This window comes from Myotis yumanensis, unplaced genomic scaffold, assembly GCF_028538775.1.
Source record: "Myotis yumanensis isolate MYYU_CA2020_CCGP unplaced genomic scaffold, mMyoYum1.0.hap1 SCAF_16, whole genome shotgun sequence".
Lineage (NCBI taxonomy): Eukaryota > Metazoa > Chordata > Mammalia > Chiroptera > Vespertilionidae > Myotis > Myotis yumanensis.
The window spans coordinates 38,544,447-38,570,625 of NW_027223767.1; the positions used below are offsets into that span (position 1 = coordinate 38,544,447).

General features: G+C 52.4%; 1 protein-coding gene and 1 long non-coding RNA gene across 3 annotated transcripts; one reads left to right on the plus strand and one right to left on the minus strand.

Moving 5' to 3' along the window:
* Positions 1-706: 706 nt before the first annotated feature.
* On the minus strand, positions 707-19,196 carry MEOX1 (mesenchyme homeobox 1). 2 transcript variants are annotated; one of them, XM_070394514.1, is made up of 3 exons: positions 18,322-19,196; positions 3,879-4,051; positions 2,535-2,744 (listed from the first exon to the last, which is right to left on the minus strand). In XM_070394514.1, the coding sequence occupies exons 1-3, from the start codon at positions 18,788-18,790 to the stop codon at positions 2,622-2,624; spliced, it is 765 nt and encodes a 254-aa protein (XP_070250615.1). In that variant the 5' UTR covers positions 18,791-19,196; the 3' UTR covers positions 2,535-2,621. The 2 variants fall into 2 exon arrangements, with proteins under 2 accessions (XP_070250616.1, XP_070250615.1); XM_070394515.1 differs by lacking the exon at positions 3,879-4,051 and having other exon boundaries at positions 707-2,744.
* LOC138994549 (uncharacterized) lies at positions 5,401-25,757 on the plus strand. Its single transcript, XR_011468448.1, has 4 exons — positions 5,401-5,447; positions 6,960-7,063; positions 10,241-10,368; positions 25,517-25,757. It is a non-coding gene; the product is annotated as an uncharacterized lncRNA (long non-coding RNA).
* Positions 25,758-26,179: the final 422 nt, after the last annotated feature.

The window sequence follows — 26,179 nt, forward strand, 5'->3', positions numbered from 1 at the left end:
AAGTGAAAGCACTTAATGACACAGAACTGTACTTGCTCCGCCGCTTGCCCCTATGTAGGCAAATTAACTGCCATCTTTGTTGGGTTAATTTGCATACTTTCCTGATTGGCTGGTGAGCATAGCGGAGGGATGGAGGGATGTACTTGAACAATGGTTGGAATTTTATGTTTTGTATATTTTACCACAATAGAAAAATGCAGGTAGATGGGATCATCTGGGAGAGCTTGAGGAGGGGGATGGCAGTGGACAGAAGGAGAACCAGCAGGGGGTCAACAGCATTGAGAAAGGGGTCTACCTGGGAGACGTAGAAGGAACATTCTGGAAAGATGAGGAAAACCGAGAGAGGCCAATGTCCTCTGAAGCTACTGGATTGAAGCTAGGAGGGAGTGTTAGAGTCCTTGAAGGGGTCTGTTTTGCTTAGCTTTGGACCTGAACCTTCTCTGTGGCACCTTGATTTTGGTGGGTCTGCTTTCCTCTGCCAGCTCCTGATGATGTCATTTCTGGTCACTGCCCATAGCCTCAAAGGCAATAACTGGCCAGGTCTCCTCTCCTGAATCCCTCCCTCCCTCCCCTCTCGAGCCAGTCCTAGTATGTCCATCGTTGACATCTCAGTGAGACAAATATTTTTTAACTAAAAAGACATAGAATTAGGGACATTATTTTTCCTTGTGTAATTTTTATTACTATTGATGTATATTGTTTTACCCTGAAAAACAAAACCTCCAAACTTTGATTTTAAAAATTAGGGATGGTTAGTTTATGGTCAAGATTTCTTTATTAACAAAAGAGTTCATCTTTTGTATACAGAACTTGGACTATTCAATAAGCCAGAGGATAAGGAAGCTGAAAGCTAACATTTTACAATGGGAAATAAGACAATGCAGTTTGTATGGGGAGAAAGATTTTTGTTTTTAAGGCAACAATTACATTTGCACCCCTGCCCCCATTCTGAAGAACCTAAAGGGGGCTACCTTGTTCTAGATGACTGCTCCCCCTTCTTGTTGCTTCTACACATTGGTCCATCATCACAGGCGCACCAGAGGATTGCACACCGAGCTGTGATTCTTAGCTCCGCAAGGAAAAAGGTGTGGGCGCTTTGCTCTTTTATTGATTTTATTTTTCCAAGCGTTTTCTTACTAAGTGAATTGACCTCGCACAGTTACCTTGATGTAATCTTAAGAAAATAGATGAAGTATGATTTAGAAAGAAATTACGCATGCTCTAACCAGCCATCTCCTTTGGCGATCATTTCCCACCACAGTCGTCCTTTTGGGAGGGGGAGGTGGGGTTCTTTTTACAAGTGAACGATTAAATATACATACAAGAGATCCAAACTCTTGCTGACCTCCCTCTGTGACAGCAGCTGGTTTGGGAGATGGAGCGCTGGGGCCGGCAGGGGGTCCCTCTCCAAGGCTTCAGTTGTCCCAGGCTGTTGGGCCATCAGTCCTGGACTGTCACCCCAGAGGACATGGGCAGTCCACACCCATAAACTTAGCAGCTCCTCCCATAAAAGTAGCATTTGTGTGGAACACAGCGGAGGGGCTCAAATGCATCCCGTGGAGAAAGGGGCGTTGCTTTGTTGACCCCATTTGCAGTGAATCTTGTGAAAGCACAGGACACTGCAGCTGGGGAACCTTGCTCTCCCGGGTTCAACATTTCCAGCCCCTTGCCCAGCAGCCCGAGAACACAGGGGACACTTCCCAGCCCTCGGTTCAATAATGCGAGCATCTGGATAGTTTTTCAATCCAGAAGTTGTGGATTTAAAAGGAATACCTGCTCCATTGTTCTGGACGCTGCTCAACAGCCCCAGCTGTATTTCTGAATTAATTTTGAAAAAGCAGGTGGTGTCCTGGGGTCCATTCTCATCCCCCCCGCCCCCCACAAGTTAAGCCAGTGTGAATGGGCCTGTACAGGACCGCAGAGATGTCCACCAGGATGTTTTCCCCGCTGTCTTCTTCCAGCCAGTGCTAATACACTTGCCCACCTAACAGCCAACACATTCGGAGACAGGGATGGTTTCTGATTTGCAGCAGCTGAGTTTCTGTCCTCAGCCCTCCTCACACTGATTTTCCCAGGGGTTTGGGGACAACTCAGGGCCCCCAAAGGCTCAGCTATAGAGCCCGGAAAGGAAAGGTGGTCTCGGTGTGTGTGTGTCTGTCTCAGTCATTTCCTTTCTTGCGAAGCATTAGCTTTCATGAGTCACCAGCTGGCCCCAAGGCTCCTCTCCCAGCAGGCCAGGTGGTGTTGAGACCTGGAGGAGGCCTGGCCGATGTAGGAGGAGGTGGTAGGGGAAGGTGTGGGCAGCAGCCAAGGGACCCCGAGAAGCAGTGACCCCAGAGTTGCTCACCAGATTCACTCTGGTCTGACCTGGCCGCTGAAGGAGTCACAAGAATTGTGGGAAGAAAAGGCCCTGGGAAAGGGGTAGCTAAGACAGCAATGCTGGACAGAACTTTCTGGAAAACTTCAAGGCTCCCGGGAACACTAGGCAGCTTCATATCCAAGGGTCACTGCAAGATGTGGAAAGGCTGCCCTGGGGTAGGTGGAAGAAGGTGACAGTGGGATTGGGCTGGGGGAGCTGGGTAGGGGCTCTGTCCTCAGTCTTTTATTCTCCATGGAGAACCTCACTCTGAACTTGGAGACGCTGCAGAGTCCCCATCCTCGGGGTCCTGCCCATGAGGGGAGATGGGCTGACCCCCCTTCACACGCTTCCACTTCATCCTTCGGTTCTGGAACCACACTTTGACCTGACAGAGGAAGCAAAGGAGCCGGGTCAAGACAAGGACCACCCCAGCTGATGCTCCAGCTGGCCAGGGGGCAGCTCCCGGGACCCCAGCTCTAAACACTGCTTGTCCCTCCTCACCCCTCCAAAGGCTCCAGGAACAGAGACCAAAGGGAGGACACACCAATCTGCTCAGAGGCCCGCCTTGTGTCTCCAGATAAAAAAAGTCCTAGGCACACATGGGGACAGTTTCTACAAGTCACTCGTCATTGGCTCCACCCCCTCTCCCATGCCCCACCCCTCCTGTGCTACTACCCCCTCCCTCTAGCTTCTGTGACCCAAGGGCCTGGGAGCAAAGGTTGACCAGCCTCATCTTTAGGCACATTTACAAAGCTTAGTAACTCTGCTTTGCACATTTTCTCATCGGAGCTTCATCAAGAGTGGGGTGATGACCTGTTTTACAGATGGAGACCCAGAAGGGGTGGGAGACATGTCCCAAGGGTCACAGGGCTAGGAAGTGGTAGAGGCAGGATTTGAATCTAAGTCTTCTGATTTTAAATCCAGGACTCTGGCAGAGCGCTATCAAATACTATTGTTATTATCATCATTATTATTAGTATACTTTACTCTACGTCAGAGCATGGGTGTGGGTGGAATGCTCTAAGGGAAAGCCCAAACAAAGGGCTAGGAAGTTCTTCTCCGTGTGTGCCCAGGAACCAGCCCCGTACCGGAACCACCTGCAGAACTTATTAGCGATGCAGATCCCAGGCCCCCTCGTTATTACTGCAAAGCCACTCTCTGGAGCTCCCAGATCCACATTCTTTAAACAAGCACCTAGTCCTAGGTGATTCCAATCGCACTCCAGTTTGAGAATAACCAGATCAGAGGCTCCAATGCTGGATGCACGTGAGCATCGCCCTGGGGGACCTTTAAAAAACTCTGGTGCCTGAACTCTATTCCAGTCCCATAAACCCAGTCCCATCAGTGTTATTAAAATCTCCCCGGGTGATTCCCAGGTACAGCCACAGTTGAGGTCCATTGGCCTGGACAGAGGGAGAAGACGTGGAGACTCAGGGAGGGGTGGTGGGAAGGGAGGGGGTGAGAGAGCCAAGGAGAGGAGGGATGCCCAGAAGAGGAGCGGCGTCCCCAGAGCTCCCACCTGCCTCTCGGAGAGGTCCAGGTTCACGGCGATCTCGTATCTCCGGAGCCGCGTCAGGTAGTTGTGGTGAGCAAACTCGGCCTCCAGCTCCCGCAGCTGCTCCTTGGTGAAGGCCGTCCTCTCCTTGCGGGCCTTGCTGCTGCCCTCCGGTTTTCCTCGGTTCTCCTGGTTGTCTGGGGAGAGAGGGCCCCAAACAGGAAGACGTAAACCTCAAGGACCTCGGTTCCCTTTCTTTGGTCACGAAGCAGCCGGGCAGCCTTTTCCTGTCTCTCTTACTTTTAAAGGATGCTGAGAAAGAACCCACGTTGTCCCTTTATCTTTCCTTCGAGTGTCTTAACCTGCTGAGAAATGGGAAGTTTTTTGGCTCCCAACTTTTAGGTGCCAGCTCCCTCACCCCCACGGTTTTCTTCCCAAAGCACAAGAAGCTGCCTTTGGGAATAAAACCCAGCTCACCCCCCAGCTTGGCATTAGTCGTGGGCAAGGTGCTCTAAAACAGGTTCTCTGTCCTCAGCAACATCAACTGTTAGAAATGCAGGTCCTGGGGCCTCACTCACCCCAGACCCACTGAATGAGAGGCTCTGGGAGTGGAGCCCAGTGATCCGTTTTAACAAGTCCTCCAGGTGATTCTGACTCACGGCCAAGTTTACAAACCACTGCCCTGGCCCTGAGATCTTGCTAAAAGGGTGCTCTGGTGGCGGCATCAGCAGGGAGCTGGTCAGACTTGCAGGATCTCAGACAGCGCCCACCCCCATGTACTGAATCAGAATCTGCATTTTAGCAAGATCTCTAGGGGGGCTGTGTGCACCTGTCAGTCAAAAAGTGTTGCTTTAAGCTTCTTTTGCCCTTTGACACCTGGAGGAGTCTGGAAAGTTCATCTATGAAGGAGGCTCACTCCATCATAACTGTTAACAGGGTGCAGGGACCAGCACAGTACATGCACCAGTCACCTCATCCTCACAATAACTCCCCTAGATGAGTTCTAGTATTAGCCCTGTTTTATAGACCAGGAAGCTAAGCACAGCGAAGTGAAGCCAGCTGACCCGAGTGCATCCAAGTACAATCAGCCAGTGAATGGCGGAGGCAGCCATCAAGCCCGGGCAGCTTGACTCACATTCTGTCCAAATGAAATGTATGTAGGAAGGGCTTACAAACTGCCAAGTACTGAACTAATGAAGGGACTGTATGCTGCTACCTCCGAGCAGGGTAAGAGGGGCTCTCCCTTCGCGTTTAGCGGAGGCGGGTGGAGGGGCCGGAAGGAGACGCGCACACCCGCACCGGGAGCCGACAATGGGGGCCGCGTGGCTGGTGCGGGCGCAGGAACCACCCTTCCTGCAGGCTCCGAGGTTGGGAAGTCTCACTTCCTTGTCCTGGTTTTACAGACAGGCTGTGCCTCACAGTCGGTGCTTTGCTGAAAGCTGCACCCCAACCCCCTGCTCCTTCGAGGCCGCATCCCCACCTGGTTGTGCGTGTTGTGGGGAAGATCATCTCTCAGAGGCTGAGTCTGAACAGACCGACGGTGGAGGCCGCCCACCCTCCGGGCCAAGCGGCACCCTCCCGCCCTCCGCAGAGGTGGGGACGTAGAGACCCCGCTTGCTGGTTCCCCTCTCCTGCTTTCCATTCAGTCTCCTGTGTATCAGGATCTTTGTCCTCTGCCCCCTCTTACTCGGCGGGGAGCCGGGCGTGGTGGCCCCCGGGGCGCGGGGAGGCGCCGGGTAAGGCGATTTGGGTGCCGCCACCCCTCACCCTGCGCCCTGAGGCAGGAAGATGAGTGGGCGCTGCCGGCGTCCCGAGAAGGCGGAGGAGGGGCCACCCCAGGGTTCCCCGATGTCCCCATGCCCAAGCGCTGGGGATCTTGGCGCGGGGCGCGCGGGGGAGCAGGCAGGGCGCGCGCTCTCCGCCCGGGATGTCCGCCTGGCGGCCTCTGGCTCCGGGCGGAGGAGGCCGGCCCAGACCCCTCCGGAAGCCGGAGCGTGGGCTGGAGGGGAAGGAGGCGCAGCCCGGCCGGTCCCCCAGGAGCCCTCGGCCTTGGCCGGGGAGGGAGGGCGGGCGGGCACGCAGCGCAGGGACGGCCCCCGGGGCACATGCCGGCCGGGCCCACGGAGAGGCTCACTTCCACCCGCTCCGGTCGGGCTCCGCGATCTCCAGCCCTTCCCTTTCCCACCGGGTGGTGCAAAACCCTCATCTCCTTGCTGGGGCCTCTGAGGGAGCCACTCAGCCCCTCTGGGCCCGAGTCACCTCATCCAGAAATCGGGGCAATAAAGCACCCACCTGCCAGGGTTACTGGGAAGGTCGGAACAGCCAATGTGTGGGAGATGCTTTTAAAATTTGAAAACACCAGAAAAATATAAAGTTTACTCCCAATTTTTCAACTCCACGAGAGGCCACCTGAGGGGCGAGGATGATATCCGCAAGGCTTCCACGCGCTTCCACGCGCTTCCACGCAGCCCTGCTTTAATCCTCCCCACACGTCACCCTCAGGAGGAGGCCCTGTTATTCCTCCCTCTCCAGCCACCGGGATCTGTGATCATTTGATTAATCGCTCTCTCTCGCTCCCCAGGGATGGGACTGTCTTTTCTCACTGGCTACTGTCCCTGGCACAGAGGAGGCAGGTCTCAGTAGAGAGAGGAGGAAGCAGCCTCCGAGAGGCCCCAGACCCTGCCCAGTGTTCTGGGCAGCTGTTAGGTGGCAGGACGAAGATTCGAACCCAGATCCGCCTGACTGGTGCTAAGGCCACCAATCCTGGCATCAGGTTCTCCGTCTTTCCTCTTGCTGCACCCTGGCAGCTCTGCTGGTCTCCGCCTCCAGGGCTCCCAGGGGGCTCATCCTGGGTTGATGCCCACACCCATTACCCCTCCTCCCAGGCCTGCTTATGTGTACACAGGTGCCCGACGGGATCTCAAGAAAACAATCCCCTACCCCAGCCACACCGTCCTGTCCGTATCCTCCTGACAGACAAGGGGAGGTAGGGAGAGGGCCCCTTTGAGTTGGCCTTAGACTGGTTATGTGGGCAGCTGACCACTGCCAGCCAAGCCACGCCACTCCCTACTCACTCTCCTCTCCCGTCTCTGTTACCCGACTTAGGCGCTGGGCCTCAGGATGGGAAAGAAGAGGAAATAGGACAAAGAAGCCTGGGAACATAGTGTCTGAGCCACCGTGTGAAGCTTGGGCACCCGCTACTAGAGAAGGTAGGGTACTGGCACCGGGAGGACACTGTCCCTCATCAGCTTCCCTGATTGGGAAGAACTTTCCTCACTGGTAGGAATGACCAAAGGGCCAGAAGTATGGGAAACTAGCTATGAAAGCTGATGTGGAGATTATGGCTCTCTTTGTTCTCCAACATTTCAACAAGATAGAAGAGAGAGAGAAAAAAAAGACAAAGAAAAACGATGAGCACTTTCAGGCCATTTCTGGCCAGGGGCTGTTCATGCTGCCAGCGCACATGCACAGGCCGATTGCACATCACCCCCAGGACGGTTTGATCACAAGAGTGCACTGTTGTTGGGAAGCCTCCCTCCCTCTCCCTCCTCAGTTTCCCCATGTGTGGACATATAGAGTCCCGCCGGGTCTTCTTTCCCTTGGGGAGCTGGTGTCAGTGTCCTTGCTCAATATGACATCCTCTTCTCCTCTCCCTTCTCCCTCTTCTGTTGAGACCCCCCTGGCCTTGAACTTGAACCCCTTCCAGTTTCAAATATTCTTATCTTGGCCTCTAGTTCCTTCCTTCAGTCAGATCTGGGTTCTTGCCCTACGTTCTGTCCCAGGTCCACCCCCGCACTCCCACCCCCAAACCCCACCCCAGACTTCCCAAGTTCCTCAGCCCCAAGATCCATTCCTCAGCCCCCAGCTATTTCTCCCTCCCTCCACCCTGACATGTAAAGCTCATCACCCCAAGCTGAGTGTTGGCAGCGGTGTCTGCGGGCCCCTTGGAGAGCCTGGGCCTTCTTTGGGCCCAAGAAGGAGCTCTTTGACCTCGGGCAAGTCTCTTAAGTTCTCTGAGCGTCAGTTTCCTCATTTGCAAAATGAGAATAGCTACCTACATCCACTGTGACCAGAAGGCTGCTGAGAAGGTCAAATGAGATGGGCAAGGTGTGTCTACCACTTGGCACAGTACTGGGCGCACTGCTGAGTCTCTGAAAGGACCACTGGAAGAGGTTCTATTGGAGGTGCTGTTGGAGTGATGACTCAAGGTGGAGGTTAGAAGATGCTGCTCCAGATCTGTGTGAAAGGGATGCCTTTTCAGTGTCTGGCCTTTTAACTATTTTCCCTTCTCTACTACTTTTCTATGTCTCTGCTTGGATCTGTGCCTCTGGCCACTATTAGCCACTAATGTGTCAGTCTTCCAGGGGGCCAGGAATCCAGGCACAGTACCTAGCATGGATCAGAATCATACATCGGTCCCCTTGGTCCTGCTTCTCTCTCAGGGGCAGCGGTGCCTCTTTCAGGACGGCAGAGGGAGGACGCTGGTGCTCAGCTGGCTGCTCCAGCCCCTGCACAGCCCTCTGAGCGAGCAGGGCCATGATGGAACAGTCGGCAGTGCCCAGAGAAATGCCAACAGGATGTGTGTGTGATTGCGGTTTCCACCATGAGCGTTAACACCACCCAAACGAAATTATTTCATAAATTGCTGTCACTTTTGGCAGACCTTCCTCAAGTCAGCAGACAGCTTTATCGGAGCTACAGGGAAGTCCAGACAGACGCTGGGGAACATGCCTTTCTGGAGTTCTGTATCTCCAACTCTCACCGCCATTTTACATAAATTTCTACCCAAGACCAGATAGAAAGCCACATGCCATGTATTCGAATAACAATTTGCAGTTGACAACAGTGTATTCCCTGCCAGAGATAAACTTCTTTTGGGCTTTCGTATATACGTACTGCGGAATCATGGAATAATAGAGCTGCAAGGGGACTTAGTGATGATCTAATGTTGCCTTTTCATTTTACAGCTGAGCTCAGAGTAGGTAAGAGACTTTCCTAAAGACACACAGCAAGTTAGTGGCAGAATTGGACCTAGGACCCATCATTTCCTGATAGGAAGCTATTTCCACATATTAGGTTGCTTCCGGTTGACTCCTCTTAATTATTCTGTGAGATAGGTAAAGTGCATACTATCCACTGAAGAGACGAGGAAGGTAAAACCCAGAGACCAAGTGGCTTGCCAAAAGCCCCTGGGACCAGTCCCGGGCTATGGCCACCATGTCACACTGCCCTGGGGAGGAGGACGAGCAGGAGACTGTACTCACTCCGGGGACAGTGTCTGGGCCTGGGTCCAGGTCTGTCTCACTCGGACTCCTCGGGGAGGGATATTCGGGGCATGATGTCAGTAGGTGAGGCCCTGGCAAGCCCTCTGAAAACGGCGTCTGGCTTCCTTCACAAAGCACACCTTTGACATCCTTGTTAGTTTTGATACTTTCAACTTCAGATGGAGGCGTCAAAGCCCCTTAAAATAGACAAGACCTGGAGGGAGTCCCTCAAGGCCAGTTGGCTTCTGGGACCTCCCTGGCTTCCTGGGACTGGCCGGCCTTCCTCACTGGGCCCTTTCCCTCTCCCGTAGGTGCCCGAGAAGGCATGGGTAGCGCTCCCAGCCTCTTGGTTGAACCCAGCAGTGGGTCTGGGAATTCAGGGCGTGTTTTCTGGGAGAGAAGCGGATTCTTCTGGAATGAAAATGCCTGGTGCTCAGTAGTCTTTGCTGAGAGTCCCAGGTGGGGTGGGCAGTGAGGGTGGACGATGGTGATGGAGAGTGAAATGAGTGGGGTGATGAGATGGGGTGTGGGGCCCAGGAGGAGGGGAGCAGAGACGTGAGGAGGAAGGGAGGTGGTGGAAATGAGAGGTGGGAGCAGCAGCAAGCCTCCAAGATGGGCTGGGGGAGGCATGGGCAGCACTGGGCTTTGTTGGTGTTTATAAGTTCCAGATGTCGTCCTTCGCTGTCACCAAAGGAAGTGTGGGCTTCAGGACCCAGGCCCCACTGCTCACACTATACCTCCAGCACTGTGTTTAAGGAAAAGAGGGAAAAACATGAAATATAAAAGGCTAGGGTGGGGGTGGGGAGGAATGCTGGCCAGAGGCCAGGGAAGCCCGATTCAGTGAGTAGATAGGGCTTGGGGAACGGGGCTGGCTCTGGGGGTCTGCAGGGGTCCTGCCCCCCAGAAAGAAAGGGCTGCTCTGGACCTCGCCTGTGTGTTCAGTGGTTAGAGCACCATCCCGTGCATCGAAGGGCCTCGGATTCAATTCCCAGTTAGCGCACACATCCGGGTTACCGGGTTGCATCCCTGACCGGGGCACATACGAGAGACAATAAATCGATGTTTCTCTCTTTCCCTCTCCCTTTCTCTCTCCTCTCTCTCTTTCTTTCTCTCTCTCATCAGTGACAACAACAACCATATTCTTGGTGAGGATTAAAAAAAAGAAGAAGAAAAAAAAGGGCTGCTCTGCCTCTGTGATCATCCCACCTCCCTGGGTCCAGGTGCCTGATTTCTTCAAGCCACAGAGACAGGTGAGGGGGATGGGATCCCGAGCCGCCAGCCTGGCAGGGCAGTAGGCAGGGCTGAGGTGGTCCCTCAACTGACCTTCTTATGGCCCGTGGGCTTTTTGGACCCTCACGTCTTAGAAGCCGGTCAGTATCCTGCTGCCTCGGTGGAAACTGACTTTTTCCAGAACTTCCAGAATGTATCTGGGCGGGGCCTGAGCAGGCCCAGGCCCAGGGGTTGTGCTGACGCCTCTGAGTTCCTGGCTGGGCTCCTGCTTTGGGCCTCAGAAGAGGAGAAGCAGGTGCTCTCACCAGGAGTCAGGGGATGCCCAGAGGATGGAGTGTGGCGTTTCTGTCTCTCCTCCCAGGCTGGCCACTCGGGGGCCTAAGATTTCTTCCTCGCTGGGGGTTCTAGGGTTGGAGTTGGGATGAGAGGGGTGTAGCTGCTGTGCCCACCTGAAACCACACCCTGTCCAGCACTGCTGTGACCCTGGTCCAGTGAACCTACAGAGACAGGTAGGCCCGAGCCTGGGCCACTGCCTCGCTGGCATGTGAACATGGGCAGCCTGGATCAGGGAAGCCTTTGAAAAGATATTTTGTTGTCACCTCCTTTCCTTATTCCTCTGTCAAACAGCCCACTTCTTTAGAGACTCTTTCCTAAAACTGTCTCCACTGTTTTTTTAAATCTTCACCCGAAGATAAGTTTATTGATTTGAGAGAGAGAGAGAGAAAGACAGAGAGAGAGACATCGATGTGGGAGTGAAACATTGATCAGTTGCCTCCCTTATGTGCCCCAACCGGCGATGGGACCTGCAAGCTAGATATGTGCCCAATCCAGGAATCAAACCTGCAACCTTTTTGGTGCACAGGACAATGCTCCCACCAACTGAGCCACCGGCCAGAGCCGTCTCTACCTTTAAAAATCTCTCTTTGTTGGTGTCAGATGAGAAAGCAGGGCTCTGCTCTGAGTGGAAAGGCAGATGGGATGCTGGGCTAGGAAAGCTCTGAGGTCGTGCCCACCTCTGAGATGCTGCTTTCACCAATAGGGTTTTAACAGGAACGTTTGTGCCACTGCTTAGAACCCTGCCCTTGTCCCTGTACCCCCTGTTTATGGGCTGAGTGGTGACCCTCCTCTCCAAGTCATATTTTTGAAGTCCCAATCCCCAGAATGTGACTGTATTTAGAGAGAGGGCCTTTAAAGGGGTGATTCAGTTAAAATGAGGCCGATAGGGTGGGCCCTATGCAATCTGACTGGTGTTTTTATAAGAGCAGTTGTTGATTAAGAAACAAAGACAGACACCAGGGATGCCCATGTACACAGGAAACACCGCGTGAGGATATGGTAAGAAGGTGGCCATTTGCAAGCCAAGGCAAGAAGCCTCAGGAGAAACCAAACCTGCCGACACCTTGACCTATAACTTCCAGCTTTCAGAACTCTGGGAAGATAAATGTCTTCTGTTTAAGCCACCCAGTCTATAGCATTTTGTTATGGCAGCCTGAGCAGACTAGGACACCCCCTAAGCTCCCACAGCCAGTGCTTACCTCTGAGGAGAGAAAGCAAAGGCAAGGCTGATGCCAGCTCGCAGGGGACCTCTCTGTCCATTAGAAAAAGGTGCCCTTTTCTCGACAGTCTGGGCCCTCTAGCAGCCTAGCTGTGGCAGCCCCCCCCGCTCCTCCCAATGCTCTGCCACGGTGGGTTCACTTTATTGCTCAGTCAGAGCAGTTCCACTTGCTTCCCATGGTGGCCCTGGTACTTGGGAGCTGACCCCAGGACCCCGAGGGGATTCCTGCAGAGTCAGCCCAGCCTGCCTGTGGCTGCTCGTCTGTCTTTCTGGCCCCAGCACTCGCCCTGACCCGGGGCTAATCTTATAATTGAAGTCTGGCTCTCTGCACACTTTTTCACGAGTGAGACTGTAAAAGTTCTGACGCATTTTACAGAAGCGCATCACATATGGTGGAAACCCTCAGGCCGGGTGGTGGAGCCAAGCTCAGAGAGAAGGTGAGAAAATGAATGAATGACTGCAGGGCTGCAATAGAGACTACTGGCCAGACAATGGATGAGCTCCTCCTGTGTGCAAATGTTTCAGTAGATTCTAGGGAGACTGCACAGGTGAATCAGGTATCATTCTGGCCCTCCAGACACCTCCATTCCAGGGAGAAAGTCACCCATACGCAGCTAAACTTTTGGGTGCAAGGCCAACTGTGGTTTGATGCTAAAATGGAGGCATAAGCAAGGCTTGCTCTGTGTATGCGGGGAAGGAGGTCAAGAAAGAATGCTCAACAAACTAGAAATAGAAGGAAATTATCTCAACATAATAAAGGGCTTACATGAAAACTTTATAACTAACATCATACTCAATGGTGAAAGACGGAAAGCTTTTTCTTTCAGACCAGGAACAAGACAAAGATGCCCAATATTACCACGTCAATTCAACGTAATATTGGAAGTCCTAGCCAGAGCACTCAGGTAAGAAAAAGAAATAAAAGGTATCCAAATAGAAAAGGAAGAAGTAAAATAATCTCTGTTTGCAGATGACATAATCTTGTGGAAAATCCTAAAGTTTCCACAAAAAAATCTCTTAAAACTAATGAACCAATTCAAGAAAGTTGTAGGATACAAAATCAACACCAGAAATCAGTTGCATTTATATACACTAGCAATGAACAATCTGAAAAGAAAATGAAGAAAACAATTTACATTTACAGAAGCATCCAATAGAATAAAATACTTAGGAATAAACTTGACTGAGGAGGCAAAAATTTGTACACTTAAAACCATAAATCATTGCTGAAAGAAATTTAAAAAGAAAAATAAATGGAAAGATATCTTATGTTTATAGATTGGGAGACTTAATATTATAAAAATTTCCATATAATCCAAAGTGATTTACAGATTCAATGCAATCCTTATAAAAATCCGAATGGCTTTTCTTGGGGGGGGGGAGAGGGGGATAGAAAAAAATCATCCTAAAATTCATATGGAATTCATAGACAAAACAATCTTGAGAAAGAAAAGCTGGAGGTCTCACAATTTATGATTTAAAAATACATTGCAAAGCTACAGTAATCAAAACAGCATGGTACTAGAATAAAGAGAGCCGTAAAGACCAATAGAACAGAATAGATGCCCAGAAGTAAACCCTCACATATATGAGCAAGTGATCTTCAACAGAGGCACCAAGAGGTAGAAGTGACTCAAGTGTCTGTCCATCAACAGATAGATGGGTAAAAAAAAAAAAAAGTGTATACATACAATGAAATATTATTCAGCCTTAAAAAAGAAGGAAATCCTGTTAAAATGCTACTATATGAATGAACTCAAGGACGTTATGCTAAATAAAATAAACCAGTCACAGAAAGACAGATACAGCATGAGTCCACTTATATGAGGTATCTAAAGTAGTCAAACTCTTAGGAACAGAAAGTAGAATGCTGGTTGCCAGGGCTGGGGCCAGGGAAAAGGAAGTTGTCATTCAACGGACATAGAGTTTCAGTTTTACAAGATGAGAAAGTTCTAGAGATTGTTGCACAACAAGGTACATATAATTGACATTATTGTACCATACACTTAAAAATGGCTATGATGGTAAATTTTATGCATTTTTTTGACCGTAATAAAAAGCAAAGCCAAGGAGATTTCAAATACAAAATGTCTCATGATAAGACTCTCAGGAGAGCTCCTATGTGGTTAAAATTGTAGTGGATACTGCAGTTTGAAACTCCTTAACTATAGTTTTCATTGACATGATGTTATGTACAAGTGAAGTCACCAATTTAAAAAAAGAAAGAAAGAATTCTTGAAGGGGATGGTTTTCAAGCTGGATGTTAAAATAAGTAGGACAGCAATGGGCAGCAGAGCGGGGGGAGGGAAAGGTTTCCAGCAAATTGGGTCGAGGAGAAAAAGCGGAGTGTATCTGCAAGGCAAGTGGACTGGTGTGGCTTGTGGCAAGGTCAGTGGAGGTGGAGGTGGCCTGTAAGGGGAACAGGTGGAGAAAAGGCCTAAAGGAGCCAATCTGTGGAGGGTTTTAAACTTCAAGCGAAATGAGAGTTCACGTGGTTGGGCAGGGGCAGGCAGAGATCAGGTCTTGCAGGGGAGAGATGGGGAGGGCCGAGTCCTTGGGAGGCACATGTGTCGGAGCCCAGGGAGGATGGAACAAAGCGAGAATGATGAAGGCAGAATGAGCCCGTGAGAGCCCAGCCAGCAATGCTGAGCCCAAGCCCAGGGGCCTCCTCTTGGGCGATCAGATTCACCTGCAGCCAGGCCCATCACGCGCGACCTTCCCTTGAACCCCGGCAGGAAATCACCGAGAAATCCCTCATCCCCATAAATTAAAGACAACCACAGTAGCCATGACAGATTGGGGGCAAACAACAGCGGCCTCGCAGCTGTCCCTGCCAGCAGGGGTCTCAACACCCACTGGCCCGGGGCTGGGGGTGCTGGGGGGAGAGAACCTCACAGTGGTCTTCTAAATCAGTCTTGTGCGGTGAACCAACCAAAGGTCTCCGAGTGGGGGGCCAGGGACCCCGCTTTCATGATCATTTACTTGAGCAAACCCGCCCACTTCCAGTGGGAGCAGTTGCGGCTGGCAGAGGAAGGAGAGGGGAGAGCAGAGAATGTTCCTTTTGAAACAGACTTACAGTAACTTTCTGTTCCCGGAGGTTTCTCCGCCAGCCAGTAGGGGAGGCATTGACCAGGCACACACCCCCTCCCCCACTCCCCGCACCCCGCTGGGCCCCCCACCCTCTCCAGCAGATCTCTGAGCTCCAAGCTCCTAATTGATGACAACTGGTTTCTTAGGACCAACAATGATTTTAAGAGGTTCCCATGTCGTATACCCCAGACTCAGGAATTTCTGAGACGGTGTATTTGAAATATTCAATTCCATTGACCCCGAGAATAATAGGGAGATTTGACAGAAGGCTGGTTCTGGAAATATGGGCCTCATACCATCCATAGCTGCCATGTATTGAACTCATGGGCCAGGCACTGTTCATCTTGTGGACCGTCGTATTTAACCTTCACCGCCTCTCTCAATGGAAGGTGCTATTGTTATAGTTGCATTTTAGAGCTGGGGAAACTGAGGCTCCAAGAAGTTAAGGGTTTCCCCAAGTCATGCAGTCAAAAGTGGTGGTGCTCACACTGACTCTGTCTGCCGAACTGTGAAGCATTACAGAAAACACATTTCTGATCACCGCTGGTTAACCTTCCAGAGACGGCTTAGCAGGGGCGAAGGGAAGGTGTTTAAGGCGCTCGCTTTGAGTACAAAATGCAAGGGGCGCCTAAAACCTCAGTAAATCGAGAGAAATAATATTTTAACGCAATGTTTTTAAAAATAAAAATTAATGCAAAAAATCTATGCTGAATAAAATATCCAACTTTTAAGTAAGAATCCAACCAGTGACTCAGGATTGGGGGGATGGCGAGGGGGCACTTTGTGGGCGCGTCTCTTGTGAGCAGATTCTGAGAGTGGGTGGTGAGCCTTGCCCACCACTCTCCCCTTGCTTTATGCTCTTACAAAGCTGATCTTTCCTGCCTCCTCCCCCTCCGGCTAAATTCCAAAGGAAGACTTAAAGCAACTAACTGGGTGATAAAGATTTCCACGCTGAGCAGGAGAGTGGGTCTGGAACCCCAGAGAATGAATGAAAGTCCGTTTGCTGTGCTCTGCAGACCTCATGTGACTGCTGCCATTGCTGCTGCTCCTGAGGGGACCCCGAGGGAGAGCCCAGGGCCCCTCCTGGATGGGAACCTCCCCTGCCCCGAGGCTGACCCTATGAAGAGTGCAGGAAGTTCAGTGGAGGGTGTCCATGCCCTCGTGGGGTGGTCAGCTGCTTGGCACACGAGCTTACTCCCTAATGCACTGCCACGGGCCACTGGCCAAAAGGGAAGACGCGTATTTGGGTCTTGCTGAAACACGGAATGATTTTTCCTAAGCCCAGCCCATGGCCTTGCCCGTGCCTTCCCAAGCCTTGGCTCCCAGTTCCCTGGAGAGTGGCTGGATGCAGCGGAGGGAGGTGTGGGCAGAGAGGGTGGCGGGCGCCGCGGAGGGGAGAGCTCTTCAATCAGGCTCCCAGCCAAGTCACTGAGAGCTCCTTGGAGAGGAGAAGCACAAAGTGTCCCATTCTCGGCAAATCTCCAGCGGGGCTAGGAACAGCTCAGGGCTTAAGCGGTTGGAAATTTAAAGGGCCCTGCTGTTGAGCAGCCAGGAAGGCTGTGATCATTATCCTCCATTGTGAACGCGTTGAGGGGCTTCTTCAAGCATGTTTGAAAATCCTCATATTTCAAAATGAGGCTTGTGCTTGACATCGACTGAAGGGTGTGAGATTTGGGGTCTGAAATTCGGGGTTTGAGCTGAATTCTAGGGTGACCAATTGCTCTGGTTTGAGAGGTTTCTTAGGACACAGACTTTCAACGCTAAAATCAGAAAAGTCCTGGGCAAATTGAAATGAGTGGCTCCCTCTGTTTAGACTCCATTCTAGCAAAGCTCCCCACCCTCCTTAAACTTTACGCATCTCCTTTTCCACACATGTAGAACCTACTGATAGGACCTGCTGGGCTTACCTTGAAAACTGGTGGGACTCAAAAGAGCTAATGTGTGTTGCCTGCTGCACCTTGAACTTCCCCGGTTACAGCACATCGCTGTCAGACAGGCATCTGTAGGCCTCTCCTCCCTCTCAGTTTGAGATTTGTGTGTGTGTGTTGGGGCGGGGGGGGGGAGACACGGGGGCGGTGGGGGATGCAGGTTGAGACCATCTTATTCATCTCTGCATCCCCAGGGCCAGGGTCGGGGCTTGGCAAAAAGAAATGCTCAGGAAATCTGTGCTATATCGAAAGTGCTTTGTAAAGCAAAGCACAGAATGTTGTCATTGATTGGTTGGCACTCTCATTTCCTCCCTGACCCTGGTTAGCCCATGAGAAGGTCCTCTATAGGCTCAGATAGACAGACGTTGCTTAAGGGTGGCTGTCAGAGGACATAGTGGGCAGCGGGGGCAGGAGGCATGGGTACTGCCTTGTTCTGGGCAAGGTGGGGTGAGGGACCCAGACAAAAGGTGAGCAGGCAGTGAGGGAAGCTAGGAGGCCCATGGGGAGATGAGGAAGCAGGTCCCTACCACGGGGAGGAGATGGGATTAAGCTGGATCTTAGTAAGAGGACCAGCTCCATGCTCTGGCCTCTGGCTTCCAGCGCCGAGCTGGCCTTCACCTGCATTCTGAAGTCCAGTGCTTGCCCTTGGCTGCCTGCCTCCCTGCCTCTCCCACGGCCGATCCCTCTGGAGGGCCTTCCCTGAGGGTCACCCGGACCTTAGGGTGCTGAACTGCCCCCTTGGCCTGGGCACGGCCCACCTAGGCAGGGTGATCCCTTGCTGGCTGTCTGCTCCAGCTCTCAGCACTCCATCTCCCCTCACCCCTTGCCTCTCCCATCCCAGCCCTAGTCCTGCTTCTCTGTCTCTAGGCCCCTGGAGACACAGGGTCCTGGCTCTGCTTGACAGCCAGGGTTCTGACCTTGGTTCTACACCCCCCCCCCCCGCCCCGCCCCCGCTCCGCAGCCCCAGCTTCTGTCTCAGCTGATTCCCATGGTGAGCACACCCTGTGGCTCTGGGACCATTTGGAGCTGTTGGGGGCCTGGCAGGGAGAAGAAGCATGACCCAGAGGCAGCCTGGGGTCAGGAAAGCCCCTCTAGCCCTTACCGGCCTACACGGAGGCTCCCTCCCACATGTCCTCCAGATCTTTGTGGATTCTGTTTCATTCTCTGGCTCGCACATCCCTCTTGGGGCCCACGAGTACTGGGGTCACAGACATCCCCATCACCAGAGAACCCTAGAGCTCTGAGTAGAAGAAACCCCAGAGGTAACTCCTTCCTGCCTTTGAGTAGGTTAGATAGACTTGTTTGCAATTCACCGTCAGGGCAGTTAGGCTCAGAAAAGGCAAGAAACCTCCCCAAGGTCACACAGTAAGAGCAGGGCCAGCTGCTCTCCAGCCACCTACCTGAACTCTCCTTTTTCCGTCTGGTTGACTTCTTCTCCGTCTCATTGGCAGTGCTCCCAAGGACCTCATAGTCCTCTCCTGGGCCTCCCGCGGCGTCCACCAGGCCTGGGCTGCTGGCCCCCATCTCCCTGGAGCCCCCCGTTGGGCCCGGGTTGAGCCTACGCCGGGCCTCTGAGACAGGGAAGTGCCAGTCGGGGGGCTGTGGGAAGGCGGGGTGCTGCTCAGTGAAGACCCGCTCCTCCTGGGGCAGGCTGTGTGGGGTGGCCGCCAGGCAGGAGGCCGAGAAGTCGGGGTACGCTGCTGTCGCTGTCGCCGGGAAGTCTGGTTTCTGGTGGAAGGAGAACGGGGTTGGCGGGTAGTGGGGTAGCCCTGAGGCCCCACTGCCTTCGGAGTGGGGGTTTCGAAGGCAGCCCCAGACGGGGGCCGGGGGGTGGGGGCTCTGCATGCAGCTGCTGGCCACGGGATCCATCTGCTGTCCGCAGCGCGCCTCAGTCTTTCAAAGGTTCGATTCTTACCCTTTTTTATATTCAAATTTTTTTTTTAAATGCAAAAAAAAAAAAAAATTAAAAAGCAGGGCAAAATGTTCAACAGAAAGTTCACCCCAGGAACCAAAACAAAACCCCAAACTAAAGTCTCTCTTTCAAGTCCACACACACGTGCGTATGTGTGTGCACACACTTATGTCCGACTTCACTCTGGCTTCCTGCCCCCGGACGCACCAGCCTGCCTAGAGGGATCCCCTGTGCGTGTATTTGTCGCCGATGACACTAAACATTTTCACTGTCCCAGCCCAGACGCGCCCGCTGATGGAGTGCTCGCCCCGGAGCCCTCGGCAAATGCCTGCAGAGGGCTGGACCGGGGCTGCGGAGACACACTTTTAAATGCTGCGGTGGGGAGAGAGTGACAAATTTCTGAAGTGAAATGTGAGAGAGGAGAGGGAGGGGTTAACCCGCACCCACACAATCCCCTCCAACCAAAACCCGAGCAGGCAACTATTAATCATCAGAAACCTTATATGCACATCTAATGGGATTTGCAGATGGAGACTTTTAAAGAAACATTGTCTGTATTTTTTTTTTTTTTTTTAAGGAGAGAGAGCAGCTCACCCACACCACTTCTTTAATGTGCCTCCTCTAACACTATGAAGTTATTTTATTACACTGTTAACAAAATTCCCCAAGTCTTGGATTTGGAAAAAGCCTCAAGTCAGATCCAGAATCTGTCAAGTGCCAAATTCCAGGGAGTGAAGCAGGGAATAAGCGCAAGAGACAAGTTTGCTGATTGCATTTGATTTAAAGGCCCTTCCACCGCTGCTTGCGAAAAGGAAGGTGGATTAAGAGGAATCTTTTTTTTGCAAGTCTCAGCGGCCCACTAGGGTCTGTGGTATAAAGAAAGACATACTCCCGGAAAAGATGATTTCTCTCTGTCCAAAGTGACATTCTCACTTTCTCAGTAACTTAAAAAAAAAAAATCAGATTCTTCCTTCCTTTCTTTAACCCTCAACTTAATGCCAATTAGCCACACTCTTCTCTAGAGGGGGTTCAAGTCATTTTTCTCCTTGGCAAAAAAAAAAAAAAAAAAGAAGAAAAGAAAAAAAAAAGAGGCTCTTAGATAAAGTCCTTGAAGTTTCTCCAGGCCTCCCACACCTGCTCCTGGCTCCCTGACCTTCACCCACCTGCGGCCCCCTCCCCAGCCCCAGAGGCCGAATCTGCTGTGAACTCTGGGGCATGGACATAGGAACTGGGGGTCGTCTCGTTCCCAGGGGAGTTCTCTTTGGCCAACCATCACATGGTCTTCCCGGCTGGTGCCGACCCCAGGAGGGCCAGTTGCCAATTCAGCCGGTCAGTCAGTCGGTCAGTCAGTCCACTTCATCACCGAGGCCTGCTGGTCTCTGTGGAGGGTTAATGTAATTCCAGGACCACAGGACAGAGCTCCTCTCCAGCGGCCCAGAGTCGCTGGATCGGGGCTGACCCGGGCCACACAATAGCGGCGTCTCTGCTGGCTGGTTCCGAAGGAGGAGGGGTCTTAGCGCTGCGGCCTGGAGGCTGCACACACGCTCTTCATGACATAGGCACTGCATCTTCTGGAATGGGTGGCCAGGGGGTTGGGGGCCAGCTGAGGAGACGGGGTGGGAGCCACCACCAGGCTCATTTCTCCGCTTTGTCCAGGACTTCGCTGCTGCATTCACATTTCTCCTCTGAACCTCACCACTCTCCCATTAGGTCAAAGTAAGAACTGTGTCCTGCATTTCACAAATGAGGAAGATGAGGCTCAGACAGATAACGGGCGCTGCTCAGAATCACACAGCTGGGAGATGGCAGAACAGAGAGCGCCCTCGGGTGTGTGGACTTTGGGCTTAAACAGGGATGAGTTCAAATCCTGAGTTGGCCACTTCCCAGCTGTGTGCCCTGGGACAAGTCGCCTTACTTCTCTGAGCTTCCGTTTCCTCATCTGGGATGACAGTCGATTCATCCACTGATAGCTGACATTCACCCGCTGATCTTAGAACCTCACACATATTCCCCCCACTGGGTCCCCACCAAAGCCCTCTGAGGCAGGTGCTTTCCTCCTCAGCTCTATTTTTCAGAAAAGGACTCTAAAGCACAGAGAGACTGTGTAACCTGCACAAGGTCACACAGCTGGGAAGCGAAGGACCTAGAATCCAAACCCAGGCAGCCTGGCCCCACTGCATCAGAATGCCTATCCCACGGACATTTGAAAATTTTAAATCCATCGCTTCTGTGAATGGTGAAGTAGGTAAGAGGTAAGCTCAGCTCCCTTCCCAGCCTATCTCATTTGCCTTAACTTGATGATCTGAACGGGGACTGTGGGACCGGGGAGCACGGAGGAAATTCTACAGAAACAGCCTTGTAAAGTCCCTCGAGGGCCCTGGCTGTGAGGCTCTAGAACAGCGGTTCTCAACCTGTGGGTCGCGACCCCTTTGGAGGTCGAACGACCCTTTCACAGGGGTCGCCTACGACCATCGGAAAACACATCTATAATTACATATTGTTTTTGTGATTAATCACTATGCTTTAATTATGTTCAATTTGTGACAATGAAAATACATCCTGCCTATCAGATATTTATGCTACGATTCATAACAGTAACAACATTACAGTTATGAAGTAGCAACGAAAATAATTTTATGGTTGGGGTCACCACCACACGAGGAACTGTATTAAAGGGCCGCGGCGTTAGGAAGGTTGAGAACCACTGTTCTAGAAGGAATCCACAGGAGGCTGGGAGGAAGAGCGGCTGTCGGCTTCCCTAGGAAAACCTCCCTGGGGCCGGCCCCGCAGGCTGTAACTGGATTCCTGCTCTGGCCTCCGCATCTGGCCCAGGGAGGCCCCGCAGCCTGGCCCTTTGCCCCTGGAAGGGGTGGGCCCTGGGTCACGGTGGGGTGGGCGGAGAGGTCAGCAGGGAGGGGGCCCGGCAGGGGTGCTCTGTGCAGGACCCTGGCACCCCTGCGACCTGAGCAGCTGCTGGTGTCTGTCAGACACCCCACAGGGCACAGCTGGGGGCCCGCTGGCCTCTACATCTTCCTGACAGGCCCCTCTTCTGAGGCCAGGAAAAAACAACAACAGTTCCTCCCTCTCGGCAACCCATTTGTTAGATGAAGGCCCGGCACCAGCACCTTTAACCTCCTCAAAGTCAGCATTTCCCCGTCAAGGCCCCGCAGGTCCCAGAGACAGAGACAGAGATGAATAGACGTGGCTGTTTGTGAACAAAAGCCCCAGGCCCTGCGGCCAAGGGGAGCAGGGCTTCAGGAAGGGAGGGGCCCCTGTTTCTGGTTGTTGTTGGTGGGGGGGGCAGAGGGAGGAAGAGGAAAAGCTAGGAGGAGGGTCCCCGAGGAGCCCTGGAGTGGGCAGTTGACTTGGCCACACCTGAGCTATCCCAAAGAACTTGTGGAATTTCCCTCATTGTGCACGACAAGCAGGCGTGTCCTTGGCACCACAGACCCACTTCCACGCTGGGCCACCCCACCCGCCGGTGCCTGGAGTTGCAGGGTGGCTGAGGGAGAGCCTGGGGCCACAGGCAGAAGACTCGGGTTGAAGGTGTGGCCTTGCCTTTCCTCAGCTGTGTGGTCTCAGGCAAACCACACCCATTTTCTGAGCCTGTTTTCTCACTGGCAAATGGAGATGAGAGTACCAGCCTCGGGTGGCTGTTCTGTGGCTAAATGACCCGCTGCTGTGAAAAGAGCTGCTGACTGTAAAGGATGGTGCACGTGGGGGATTATTATGCCTTTTCTTTCCTTACTCTGCTGGACCCCAGGGCATGTCACGTCTCAGTGAAGGATGAGGATGGTTCATCCTTGCCTCCAATACCTTCCCCTATGTCCGTGGTCGGCAAAGTGCGGCTCGAGAGCCACATGCGGCTCTTTGGCCCCTTGAGTGTGGCTCTTTCTAAGCCTTAGGAGTACCCTAATTAAGTTAATAACAATGAACCTACCTATATAGTTTAAGTTTAAAAAATTTGTCTCTCAAAAGAACTTTCAATCGTTGTACTGTTGATATTTGGCTCTGTTGACTAATGAGTTTGCCGACCCCTGTCCTATGGCAACGTAACAGAAGGTTAATATCGTGGCCTTAGAACCAGGAGAGCAGAGGTTCTAATCCCAGTTGCCATTAATAAGCTTAACGGCTTTCAGCAAGTCACTTTATCACTCGAGAATCAGTTTTCTCATCTATAAAATGGGGATAAGCTTTTTCTGCTTTCCCCATGCAGTTGCTGAAAGAGGTGAGTGAGGTGAGCCTTAGAAAAGCTTTTGCCATAACCTGGTATAGAGTGTTTGGTGGTACTAACTAGCTGCTGCTGCTGCTGCTGCTGCTGCTGATACCGGAGAGTTTCATCGTAAGGACAACTCCAGAAGGCCCTGTGAAAATGTATATCCCACCGAAGAGGGGCAAGATGAAGCCATTAGAATTCACTCACATGGTTGAACATGTGAATCGGACAAGACACCTGTTACTGAGCAAGACCTTGGGGGACCGGCCAGGAGACTGACAAGCTTTGAATATGGTAGAAATCACACTGGACGGGGATGTTTACCAACGGGCCTGGCATTTATCTGGAATGTTGTGCGTCCTTTGCTTTTCAGAAGGCTTTGAGGAAGCGGGGTCACTACTGCCCTAAGGGACTTCATGAGGCTCAAATAACAGGGTGACAGGACAGAGTTGAGCAAACCACAGACTACAGTCCTCACGTCTGTCCCAGATGCCCCAAAGGGGGGCCAGACATTCCATTCTAGGGAACCAAGGATGGGATCTTTCGCTAAGCCCCAGAAAACAGAGTTAATAGCGACAGCTTCCTCGATGAATGCTTTCGTTCATGTCTATATATATTAAACTTTAGTGCTGATTGTGGGCAGAGGACTTAAAAACACAATGCCCAGAGGGTCCTGCGTTGGAACCTTGGCCTTGGAAGTCACGTGACCTTGGTTGCCTACACTGAGAAGTAGAAGCTCGCTGTACAGACCACTACAGACACCCGGGAGGTGCTCCGGGAGCGGGCCCTCGCCACCACTACAGACACCCGGGAGGTGCTCCGGGAGCGGGCCCTCGCCAGGGCTCCCGAGCCTGCGCAGTGAGAGGCACGTGGAGCTCAAGGGAAGGTTCTAAGTTAGGGCAGCGGACAAAATCCAGGGCGCCCAGGGTATGTTCCGTGCAATATTGGGGACATCCTTACACTAACAAGCTACTTGTTGTTGATCTGACATTCAAATTTAACCGGGTGTCTTCCCCCCCCCCCCCCATCCCACCCTCCAAATCTGGAAACCCTAATCTAAGGCAAAAGTCATCTTTGAGGGGAAGAAGGCTCAGCCTCACCTTCCAGCCAGATTTGCACTTTGAGGAAGACCCTGGCAGGAAACGCCAAAGGAGGCATCCCAGGGGCAGGTGTGGCCGTTGGGTAGGTTTGCCTCTGGCTGTGGGCTTGCTGGTTGCAGGAGGAGCCCAGGGTCCCCCAGAAAGGTCTCCCCTGGAAGCCTCTTGCGTGAGACAAAGCAGAAGGGAGGAGGAAGAAAGGAGGAAGGGCGTCCGGGTGGAAAAAGTGAGAACAAAGGTGAGTGCCCCTGAGCAGGAAGCGCTGAAAGAGAGAAGGAGGGAGGCCACCGGGGCGGGGGCAGCACGCCAGCCTGGGAGACTCCGGGCCCTGGCTTTCCAGGGTGCACGTTTGCAGTCCTTGCTCGCCAGGCAGCAGTGCCATTCTTTGGGGGGAAACCAGCTAACCAGATAGGACAGCAAACTGGGGATTTATGTGGTGTGGGAACAGCTCGGGTTTCCCTCACTGTTTACCCAGCAGTATTTTTTAAAACAGAAATCAGCGCGCGGGTAACCACAGCTGTGAGTTACTGGCTCTGGCTGCAAGGTCTGGGGGAGGCGGTCCCCTCCGCAGGGCTTTGCTCTGCATCAGCTTGGAAGCTGCTGAAGGAATGTGCCCTTCCCCAGCCAGGGTCCAAGTGGGAAGGGCGGCCCTGGGCAGGCCCTGGGTGGCTCTCTCTCCTTTAGGATGTAGGCCAGCATCCCTAGGGCAGCTGTGATGGGTCAAGGCCTGAAGCCTTCGAGATCACTTCGTTAGGGGTCATGACCCCACATGGGGCCAGGCCCGTACACACAAGCTGGGGAAGCCAGCTGGGAGGGAGACACAGGAGTGTAATAAAAGAGAGTGGGGCCCCAGCGGCGACTTGGCACTGGCCAATTTCACCTTGCGAGAATATGGGCCTAGTTTTACCAGGTATTCCTTGTTTTAAAAAAGAGCCATGACTCCTGATTTTTATAGGTGAATTCTCAAATTTTAAATGTTGGTAAGGAATTGAAAACACTGCTGCTCAATTAAAAGATGCCTATGGGCACAATTCGGTTCTCAGACTGGCAGTTTGCAATCCCTGGTCTCCTCCAAGTCAGCCTGCTCCCATTTTACAGATGACAAAACGGAGGCCCACAGTGGCCTAGTGACTGGCCTCAGGCTGCACAGGTTGTTACTGGGAAAACCATGGGTCCAGGATACCTGTCCTGTGCTCCTTGGCAGCTTTGCTGGCTGAGCCCGGGGTCTCACCAAGCTGTTCTCAAGTGTTTCCCGAACAGGTCTCATTTGCACAGACAGGACACCTGCAAACACACCCATAACCTGCTTGCTCCTGGCAATGACCCTGAGGGAGTGAGGCTGGCAGTAATCCATTTTTTTTTTTTTACAGGCGAGGACATGGAGGCTGGGAGCGGCTAGGTGACTTGCAGAGCAAACAGTCTTAGGAAGGACTGGAGCCTGGTCCTCCAATGGCAGATCTATAATTTTTTCACCTCCGAATTCTGTCATCCTCAGGGACACAGCCTGAGCTGGGTAATAAGCCCCTAAAAGAGAACAGAGAACACTTGGGTAAACGGAGTATTCTTTGTAACTTAAAGTTAATTGAAAATCCATAGGTTATCAATTTTCCAAGCAAGAGAATAAAATAGAAGGTATTTCAAAGAGCAATTATACAAGGCATGGTTTAATCTTCCTTTGATGATTCCGAAGGCATGTCAGGGGAATGTAATGCCTTGGGGCATCATTACGAACACCAGTAATTACTGTGCAGGGCTGCGAGACAAGCTCTCATCAATTCCTTCCTGGAGGTTTGGGGTGTTCTGGGAGCCGATCACCGCACTCGGTGGTGAGCACGTGTCCGTGTTCAGCACAGCTCTCTGGGCCTTTGTCCGTGTCAGGCGGTGCTGCGGAGGAAGCACTGTCCCAGGAGGGATCCTGCCAACCTTCGCCTTCTCCTGCCGAGGGGGGCTGACACCGACTCCTAGACTCACTGTAGAAGGTTCAGGGCCTCAGATCACACAGGCCGGAGCAGGGAGGCGCTTCCAGTCACAGA